Source organism: Sceloporus occidentalis, unplaced genomic scaffold (genome assembly GCF_023333645.1).
Source record: "Sceloporus occidentalis isolate IW3139 unplaced genomic scaffold, rSceOcc1.0.p SCAF_26, whole genome shotgun sequence".
Classification (NCBI taxonomy): Eukaryota; Metazoa; Chordata; class Lepidosauria; order Squamata; family Phrynosomatidae; genus Sceloporus; species Sceloporus occidentalis.
Genome location: NW_028317006.1, coordinates 4606 through 15307, shown reverse-complemented (window position 1 = coordinate 15307; position 10702 = coordinate 4606). Strand labels below are relative to the sequence as shown.

The window sequence follows — 10702 nt, the reverse complement described above, 5'->3', positions numbered from 1 at the left end:
ATCGGTATCATTCTGTGGATCCTATTGTGATAATTATAAGATTGCTATACGAATGAGTGAATATGATTTCTACCCCTGTTATAAAAATATTGTATTTTTTATATAATATGTATTTTTTTTAAACATAATTAACTTTATAGCAATCAGAATTTTAAGATGTTTTACTGTTTCTGTTAAACAGCCAGAATAACTGATGCATTTTCCTCTCTTGTTTTTAGGCCAATTGGAATTAATTTAACCAATTGCAGATATGACAGTGGTAAGCATAGTCTTTACTGATCAATTACACGTTTAATAGGTTAAACAATTCCGAAAAATAATGGACATATAGGAGTTCTGCAACAAGCACAGAAAAAACGATCTTACACGCCTTACATCATATATATATTTTTTTTATAAGTTTCTTTGCTGTTGGTTGTATTTCAGTGCGTCGGGCTGTCCGGCGTTGTGGAATGAAGGAGGTCGAGGATGAAGATGAATGGATGGTTTACTGGTCAGACACGTCTACGTCCCTGCAGCGCATCAAGGCCATGGAAAGATATCAGGTTAGAAGCTGCTTTTTGCTTGGGGCTATATTATACATTTGTAGGGTTTCAGGACATTGTACTTGTGCTTATGTATTTTTAACCTCGCTTGAGTGACAGTTTTGCACAAACTGCTGCATTTTATCATAAATTCACTAATAATATTAGACATATTAAAGAATCGATGAATTCAAAACAAGGAGGCCTTTTTGAACTCTGTGTCTTTCTATACATTTCTATTTACAGAAAATCAACCACTTTCCTGGAATGAACGCGATCTACAGAAAGGACTTACTGGCCAGGAACATGAACCGCCTGTTAAAGCTGTTCCCCAAGGAATATAACATCTTTCCCCGGACCTGGAGTATGCCAGCCGAGTGAGTTTACAAGCAATGGATATGAGTTATTTTATCTTCCATCTACATAGCGATTTGACGCTTCCTCTTTATAGAGTAACTCCTATACGTTCCTCTATCAGTAGTAAAATATTCATATAAGTCATTTATTTAAACCTACTGTTATTACTAATGGATTGGAGGCAGTTTAAAAATATTTTATTTTTCTCCTTTGAGTATCATTCTTTTATATAGCTTGTTTTTATATAGCTTGTTTTTTATATAGCTGAGCATCATAGGAGTTGTTACTGATCTGAAACAATGTTTACAAATGCAGATGTTTCTTCAGTACCACTAATGCTAACCTCTCCTTCTTTACATCTAAAATCCACTTCTTTCTCCTGCAGTTATGGAGCTTTCCAGGACTACGGCCGCATCAACAAAGGAGAGACCTTCATCTGCAAGCCGGGCACAGGCTCCCAAGGCACAGGAATATTCTTGACCCACAACACGAAGGACATTGAACGCTACGATAAAGTGGTCTGTCAGCAGTATATCGGCAAGGTAATGGGATGTGGACGTCTATGAAATGTTATGCTTAATGATTTACTGAACAGACATCTTAAGAGTCCGTTTAGAATTTGCATGAATGGTTATGTGCTGTATTTGGTAGATATAGAAACATTGTGGCAATGATGGTGATCGGTTACTGCAAACACTTACCTAAAGCGACATAACATTGCAAAAACATTGTATAAATACACTTTTATCAGGAATAACTCACTCTGGAAGTCTATAATCATTTTTTGCACTGTATGAATTCTACTCATTTATATTTGCTTTAATCGCACAGCCATTCCTCATCGATGGATTTAAATTTGATCTGCGGATATATGTCCTTGTCACATCTTGTGACCCCCTGCGTGTTTTTATGTATAAAGAGGGTATCGTACGCTTTGCGACAATAGATTACACCGAACCCAGCCACGCCAACCTGGTGAGTATCTTTAACAGAAACGCCAATATCTCTCGATTGTAAAACAGGCAATGAGAACTGATTACACGACTCAAATCTGGAGAGTTCCCAGAAATGAATCCATGGTAGAATTAAAATAGCAATATTTTCTTTTTTTTCTAGAAAAATGTCTTTATGCATCTCACAAATTATTCCATCAATAAAAACAACAAAAACTTCATTAGAGATGACATCAAAGGAAGTAAAAGGTATGTAATTTGAACCATCAGTAATAGTATTTCTTTGTTTATTTATTTCTGTTTTTCTGATAATTTTTTTGTGTTTTCATTTTTTTTTATTTCTTCAACAGGAAAATTTCAACTCTTAACAGCTGGCTGGAAAATCATGGCTACGATACCGTAAAGCTCTGGGGAGATATTGAGGATGTGGTCATCAAGACCCTGATTTCTGCCCATCCTATCCTGAAGCACAATTATCGGACTTGCTTCCCAAACCATCTTGCTGGTAGCGCATGCTTCGAGGTCCTTGGATTCGACATCATCCTGGATAAAAATTTGAAGCCATGGCTACTAGAGGTAACAGTAATCATTTTCATTTGGCTTGTGTACTAAAGACCAGCAATAAACCCGTATTAATCATTTATAATATATCACCCATATTTACAAAATGTTCTCCTGCATAAGAAATTGTCTGTCTGCTCAGAGTGTGCCATGAAGCTGACGTGAATACATGGCATGATGCTTATAATACACGCAGTACATAAGGAAGCAGATATTGAAGATTTTGGTATTACTTCCAGCTTTATGCTGTAATGAGCGACTGTCCTTGGAAAGAACCTCCTCATCTCCCATTTATATTTCTTAACAGTCCTTCTTTTCCATATTTACACCCGATTATAGCAAATAGTTAGCTTCAATCTCATCATTTGTTTCCTTGTTTGTGCAGGTAAATCACTCCCCAAGCTTTAGAACAGATTCATGTTTAGATCGAGAGGTCAAGGATGCGCTCCTGGAAGACACCCTAAATTTAATCAACCTTCGTGCCTCCAACGAAGCAAAAGTCACTGAGGAAGATAGACGTCAAAGAGCGAAAGAACGTTTATTCCGGTGCACCCTCCCTAAGGAAGCGAGGTTAGTTTGAAGTCATTCTTTTTCACATTTCAGAAGAAGCAGCAGAAGTTACTTATGTGAACATTGTATGTATATTTACTATACGGTATATGTTCATATATACATATATGTGCTTCTTTACAAAATGTACATGCTCGTTGTTTTTTTAACATGTTTAATATATACCTACATATAAAACTATATATAAAGCAGGTCACAACTCATGAAAGGTGTATGGAAAGGTTATGTTTGGAAGAATATTTCTAATCATTCTATAATATTTCTGCATGTGGCTGTTAGATGAAACAGATAGATTTTATGTGTTAGATGCTATGTATTTATATGTGTTTTGTAAATCTAGATTCAAGCGGTTGGAAGACAACCAGGCTACTTGTATGGAGCAGGCTGAAAAATACGAAGACAGCCATCTGGGAGGCTACCGCCGTATCTACCCCAGTGACGGAACGGAGCAGTATGAAAAGTTCTTCCAACAGTGCAGCTCTTTGTTTCAGGAAACTGCTGCTTCAAAGGCAAGAAAGGATTGTGCTAGGTGAGTTTCTCAGTACATATGCAGCGGGTACACACATGTAATCACCCTTTACCAACACCTAGCCTTGTGTTTTGCTAGGTCATATAGGCCTAGGATGGCAGGTCGAGGCAATACAGAACTCTGATCTCTCCACCCAGCCTTTTAATGCCATGAAGAACTGTGCCAAGGTGGCACGGCCTCATAGTATGCTGGGGATAGAATCATGGCGGAGGCAGCTGGAGGTGCCGCGCCACGTCAGGCCTAGAACGTTGCTCCCCATAAGTACACTAATGCTAATATCTCAAGGGAAGGCAGTATCAGAATCCTAATTGATGGGGAGAAAGTATTTTCTTATTTGGTCAAGGAATCATTTACAAATGTCCTCTCACTTAGAGTTCTTTAAAGCCAGTATTCTTGACCCATTGTTTTATGTTCTGAGACCTTCTATTGCTTCTGTTTGCATTATAACAATGTAATATCAGCACAATCACAGTGCATGACTTCTTAACGTTATAAGTTCAGCAGTTTTTAAGATAACTTTAGTAAACATTTCTCAACTTTAGATCGCGCTCCTTAAAACATGAGAGGTTTTGTCTGATCAATTATCTGAGGTCATAGCGATCATGAAGGGGCCCGGAAATATGAGAACTCTACAAACGTTTTAGAATTCTATTCATTATTCTATATATTTGGGCTAACTTATTCATTTCTGTCAGTATTTGTATCATAATGATCTTGGTTTTCCTTAATTGCAGGCAGCAGTTGGAGGAGCTGCGTCTGAAGGAAGAGCAAAAGGGCATTCTGATTGGGAAAAATCCAGAGACTAAGGACAGTTTCCCTATCCCAGGGGCATTAGCAGTTGAAAAGTCCGTCGCACGTAAACTAACAAAGAGGCCTCCAATGTGTCCTCCTAATTCCATTAAGAGGATGGAAAAAAAGGTATGATCCATGGGCAGTTAAGCAGATCCAGTTAATAGTTCACAGTGAAAGGTGTATTCATTATTATTATTGTTTTATATAGCGCCATTATATGCCTTTCAGCTTACTCACTTCACTCTGTACTATGAAGGGCTTCTGCCATGTGAAATAATGCAGCCCTGTGTATTGCAAAGTCAAATCTATGAGATACCCGAAGAGATCTTCCGACATGAAATATGCATTATACAGGGCTACACCGGGCTTTCTGCAGGTGAAGCTCATTGGGATTTCCCCTTCATTAATGGGTATATCAGTGTAGAGGTGAAGGGATGTAGTAAATAGTACAAGGTCTTTATTTTGCATGCAACAAGTAAGCCAAGTATGTGCCAATTATCTGTATATTTGCAGGTTGAAGATGTGGGATGTAGCTTTATGAGGACGCTGTTCCACACTTGGCTTCCTTAACCATTTGCGCATCTATTTGTGGCTGTTTGATGTTGTTGATCACTTAAGGTTGCAGGCTTCTCTTCAGCTGATTATGATAGCGATAGTCATTTGGTCTTATGGTTTTGGCAGAAATGTTGCTGTTTTCTATGTACAAAAACATGACGGTATGGTTAAATATTCTGTGGACAAAACTCCAAATTCTTCTTTTGTGTCCACTTATGTCAAGAGATGAGTAGTCTTTTGGATCTCCATATAGTATATGTCAGTAAAGATTCTAGTGAATGATAACTCACATCTTGTTGTTTTCTCACAGGCACAATGTACCCCCCCACTGGTAGTGCGCCAGAAAGCAGAAAGCGTATCTATTGTTCCTTTACCTAAACTGAGGAACACAACATCACACGCCAATGCTCAAGCCGCTGCCAGCCGTCAATCCTATAGGGGTTTTCCTAGACTCTTGCAGTCAGGAGGAGGAGGCTCTCTATCACCCCAGTATTCTGCGCAGAGACATGCACAGCAGAGACCCGTAACATCGTATGGGGTGCAAAATGTGCGGGCAACTGCTGCTATCAGTGAGCCAGTTAAACCACCAAGGCGTGACAGCCAGAGGAGTCTCTCCAGTAACAAAAACACGGCTGAACACAGTAAGAACATATATGTATACAATTTGGGATTAATATCTATAACTGACATGCTTGATGACCTAATCTCCAGAAAAAGACTTGAGACTAAAGCTAAACCCTTTTTAGGCTCCCCTGAGCCAAACAATCTTCAAAGGTTCCGGCATTTCATAGGCAATGTGTCCTCGGGGCAATCTAGGCTAAATTAAATAAACGTCCTCAAGATTCCTCTTCCTTTCTATATCAAAAGGCAAAATGGATGCATGCATTAACTGCGATTCTCATTTTTCCAAAATAATCCAAACACTGAATAACTGCGATAAAGCTCAGCTCGTTACTGAAATGCCAACCATGGACCTGTACTTGTAGATGTGTATTCACTAAACTAGAAATATAGAAACATTTCATCTCTCTAACTTCCCCATACATTATGAACAGTCGTTCCTATATAAGAGCTTATAGAATTTTGTAAAATAACTTGTCCTATTTCTAATGATTATTTGCACCGTGTATTCCATAATGAATGTGTTAACTTGAAAGATAACAATGACCCCTTTTGTGATGTTAATATTTGTTACAGGACCCACTTAAATATTTTAAAGATAATATCCAGGAAGATGTGTTTTTTCTTTTAAAAATGTAATGGATAACGATAACATTTCATGATCCGGCTAAACCCCTATACCATTTATTGTCTGTTTACAAAGTTTTCTACTTAATAAATATACAACATGTAGTAATTCTTTCTACATGTTTATATACCGTAATCCAGAATATGGCTTGGTTTTCAGTACAGTCTACATGTGTGTGCTACAAATTTTTATTCTAAGATATTTCTTCCCCTCAGGACGTACAAGATGAATGAAACCATCTGGTGTTTCTTCTGGCTCTCTTAAGAACAGTCCCCATGGTGGAAGATGTCCTGACGCACCTCGAAGCGTTTTCCCCCCTGTTCCTAGCGGAAATCGCTCCTTAGTTGCTGCGTCACCTACTGCTCCAATTCCCCGACGCACATCTTAAAACAACAGACTACGGGTGTCACAAACGTGAGAAAAATGGTAATTCAATCATTTATTGGAATCTTGGTCATAGTACATGCAGGAGTATGAAAATAACTGATTCTTTATACATGTTTTAGGAGAAAGACCTTGGTATGAGCCAACAACCGCCACAACACCTTCAGGAAGTACAACTTCGGCAGTAAAATGTTAGTACGAGAATTATGAGGGTCTTACACTATATAAATGTAACAGAAAATATATAATAGCTGCACTAAAAATCAACATCTCTAGAAGGGGCTTAAAAGCCGTGTCAGGCCTAGAACGTTGCTCCCCATAAGTGCACTAATGCTAAAAAAGGGAAGGCAGTATCAGAATCCTTATTGATGGGGAGAAAGTATTTTCTTATTTGGTCAAGGAATCATTTTCAAATGTCCTCTCACTTAGAGTTCTTTAAAGCCAGTATTCGTGACACATTGTTTTATGTTCTGAAACCTTCTATTACCCGCCGTCATATTTAGTGTATTGGGTATTCGGTTTGAACAATGAAAACGCAACTCGTCTTCTTTTCATGTTCTCCCGAATATGAATGCACAAGTCTAGTTTAAAGTGTAGTCTACCTGTGTCTGCTATGGATTTTTATTTTTCCCCTCAGGACGTACAAGATGCAGGAAACCATCTGCTGTTTCTTCTGGCTCTCTTTAGAACAGCCCCCATGGTGGAAGATGTCCTGACGCACCTCAAAACGGTTTCCTCCTTGTTCTTAGCCGAAATCTTCTGCGCCACCTACTGCTCCAATTACCCGACGCAGACTGCGGGTGTCACAAACAGAAACTGGTAATTCAATCATTTATTGGAATCCTGGTCATTGTACAATGCAGCAGCATGAAAATAACCGATTCTTTGTACATGTTATAAAAATTGTGTTTCTGTTTTAGGAGAAAGACCTTGGTATGAGCCAACAACCACCAGAACACCTTCGGGAAGCATAATTTGGAAGCAGTAGTAAAATGTTAGTACGAAAATTATGGACTGAATAAATATAACAGAAAATATATAATATCTGCATTGGAAACCAACATCTCTAGAGGGGGCTTAAAAAACACCTGCCTAACCTATTGATATTTATATGATACATTATGCTAATTCTTCGTCATAGCCAGATAGTTTAGGATTTTTTCTTTATACATCAACACTTATATTATATGCTGCATCAAAACTGAATTCCTAACAAGTTATATTACTTTATCCACTACAGGGGAAACATACTTGACTGCCAGTCCCATCATGATGAAGCAAAGAAGACTCCATGCATACGTGAATGAAGTTGTGACACTTTGAATATTGTTATACTGTTATACATCTTATACAGTGAATCGTTAGCATGCATGCATATAAATACCAGTTTCTGTAAATAAATAGCTTCATACATGACCATGTGTATGTATAATCTCTGTCATCACATATACTCAATATGCTCAAGTACTTGCTCCCAATGGCAAGGACATTATATAAACTGAAAGAGCGGGTGCAGTGCCCTGTAGAGGTCCAAATGCAGGCCACCGCTTTTACTGTGAGGCACAGGACATCTGTTCTAAAAATTAGGAAAATATGTAAAACCCGTTTTAACTGATCACAATAAACTATTACAAGAACTACTACAAAAAGTTCCTAGAATACCTACACTAGTCAGGTTTAGCTGTCAATAACCAATTCAATGACCATGGAGTTAACAGTACAAGCACACAGAAAAACTATTGAACACTGCATTAAAAGCTATTTAATGAGCTGAGCAGTTTGTATGAGACCTAAAATTAAAATAATACATTTTTATAATTCACACCGTGACATTTTTTTTCTAACCTCCACTAATGCTGAATAAAATATATGAAGATACAATAAAATACATGGTACAAGAACACTGCACATCCACATTCAAGGAAAAATAACTGCAACGTGCACTGTATGAACATGAAACCGACTAAAACCACTAATGAAATGGAAAGAAAGCTCTATAAAAACTTCTAAGTGGCCAATTAAAGAGTTGGATCATTGTACCAAAAATTGGACCTGTTCTGGATGTGAACACTAAAATGTGTGATTTATAATTGATGTGGTTAACCTTTGGATGATACACTATTTATAATTACATTTAGTATTCTCTTTATATATTTATTATTCTATTCATGTTGGTATAATTATGTATATTGATTCACCTATATTTAAGTTTAAGTGAGTGCTATGTTGGGATCTACTTAAGTAGGGTTTAATACTGTTCCTTTCTTTGGGGTGTATCACTCAATCCATCCTTCAAATAATTTTTTTTTAAAGCTTAAAAAATAGGTAACGAGACCAGGGCACAGGAATGTGCATGTGCAATGTTTAGATTCTTGAGCTGTTTTTCAGTAATAAACTTACACTATAAGCAAATATTTAGTTATATTTTTGTGAAACGAGCCCAGAAGTTCCCAGGTATGCACATCTCATCAAGACTCTAAGTTCTGAATATCTAATACTGAAGAACAAGTATCAGACGGTCTTCTTATACCATGCTGCTGGTAACCATTGCTTCGAGATCCTTGGAATTTGACACCAATCAAGATAAATAGTTGAAGCTATGGTTACTCGTAGTACCTGTGAACTTCAGTGTATCAGTGCCTAATCTCACAAACGCTCTACTGGATGAACGGGCGCTCTACAGAACAGAAACGCTCTGAAATTGTGTGGAAAGCCTTCCCAGAAGAGTGGAAGCTGTTAGAGCTTGAAAGGGGGGACCAACTTCATTCTAATGTCCATGTATTTAGAATGCAATATCATAAAAGTCTCTGTGGGTATATATAAAATCTTATATAATTGACATGAAAAAATGAACTGAGCAGGAAACTGAGTTGCTAATTGTTCTACCACTCAGTTGTAAGTCATTAGTCCATGGTTTCGGAATTGTTAAGAATCATGTTTCTGTATGCTGATTAATCAATCAATTAATTGTAATCTTGTTACAGATTTGAGACGAGAAACGGAACAATATTCAATAATCTCACACAATGAAACAAACCATTGACATGTGTCCACCGAAAGCAAAGCAATAAATCAGATTAGATTCACTGAATGTCCACTTGTTTCTCTTTTTCATTTTCTTTTGTATAAATCACTGTGTATTATGATATCAAAACACCTAGTCCAGTCATGTATCATGATGCTGAGGTATAAAGCCACTGAACATCATTAATGGGATGTGAAGGTTTTTCTTATTAAGTTGTTATCCTTTTAAATTAATCAATGATTAATGTTTGTAATTGTATTTGGTGAATGAATTGATATGCAAATGGTTTGAAGTTTAACATTTAAACATTTTAAAATAAATTAATACTGATTAGATACATTTTGTGACATTGTCCATTTTTACTGAGGAAATAATTTATGTGAACAGAGTGAATGTAAACCCCTCGTTTAGGGTTTTCAGTCAGTAAATCCATTCAGTTTTTATCCTGATTGCCATGGTTTCCTCTCCTTCAACCCAACTTAATACTTAAATGAAGTGTTATACTGTTATACCTCTTATGGGCGGGTGTTTTTTTCTTTTTCATTTATCCCTGCTGCGGTTATCCCCCCAGAGCGCTGCAGGGGACCTGGATCCTCCTCTCCGGCAGCTGTGGACTTCTGTGTGATGCGCTTAGACAACTTCCTCTGCCAGCACGTGACATAACCTTCTGGTGTTCCACCATAGGAGCCCCGGAAGAAGTTCCGGCAGTGGAGGTTGTCTACGCGCATCGCACAGATGTTCACTGACTGCGGCAATGCACGTAGACAACCCCCGCTGCCGGCACTTCCGCTGGTGCTTCTCCATCATAGAAACCCAGACGGAAGTGCCGGCAGCGGAGGTTGTCTGCACGCATCAGACATACGTCCACCGACCACCCCCTCTTAGGCACCAGGGAGTCTGGGGGTGCATTGGTAAGCCGCGGGGGGGGGGGGGTAAGCACGTCTAGGAAGCAGAGTTGCATATCAGGATGGCAGAGAGCATTTCTAGGGGGCATAAAGCATATCTGGGGGGCACGTGGGCATTTCTAGAGGGCATAAAGCGTATCTGGGTTCTCGTGTGTGACGTGTCTCCAAAGGTCCAAACAAGTAAAGCACTACGCGTTTCGCCAGTCTAATCCGCTTCATCAGGTGCACACACGAGAACCCGAAAATTATCCGGCGTCTTTTTCTTGAGAAGAGAAACCCCGATTGACTACTTGAGTAT

General features: G+C 38.3%; 1 protein-coding gene across 1 annotated transcript; it reads left to right on the top strand.

Annotated features, from left to right (window-relative positions):
• Window positions 1-225: 225 nt before the first annotated feature.
• Window positions 226-10384, top strand: LOC149299959 (tubulin polyglutamylase TTLL13-like). The gene is made up of 15 exons (XM_089485468.1): window positions 226-259; window positions 427-545; window positions 771-901; window positions 1267-1423; window positions 1713-1856; window positions 1998-2083; window positions 2185-2410; window positions 2781-2965; window positions 3306-3494; window positions 4229-4412; window positions 5152-5482; window positions 6597-6658; window positions 7112-7293; window positions 7395-7407; window positions 10184-10384. Exons 2-15 carry the CDS (start codon window positions 453-455, stop codon window positions 10382-10384), a joined length of 2184 nt encoding a protein of 727 aa, XP_089341594.1. The 5' UTR covers window positions 226-259; window positions 427-452.
• The last annotated feature ends 318 nt before the right edge of the window (window positions 10385-10702 follow it).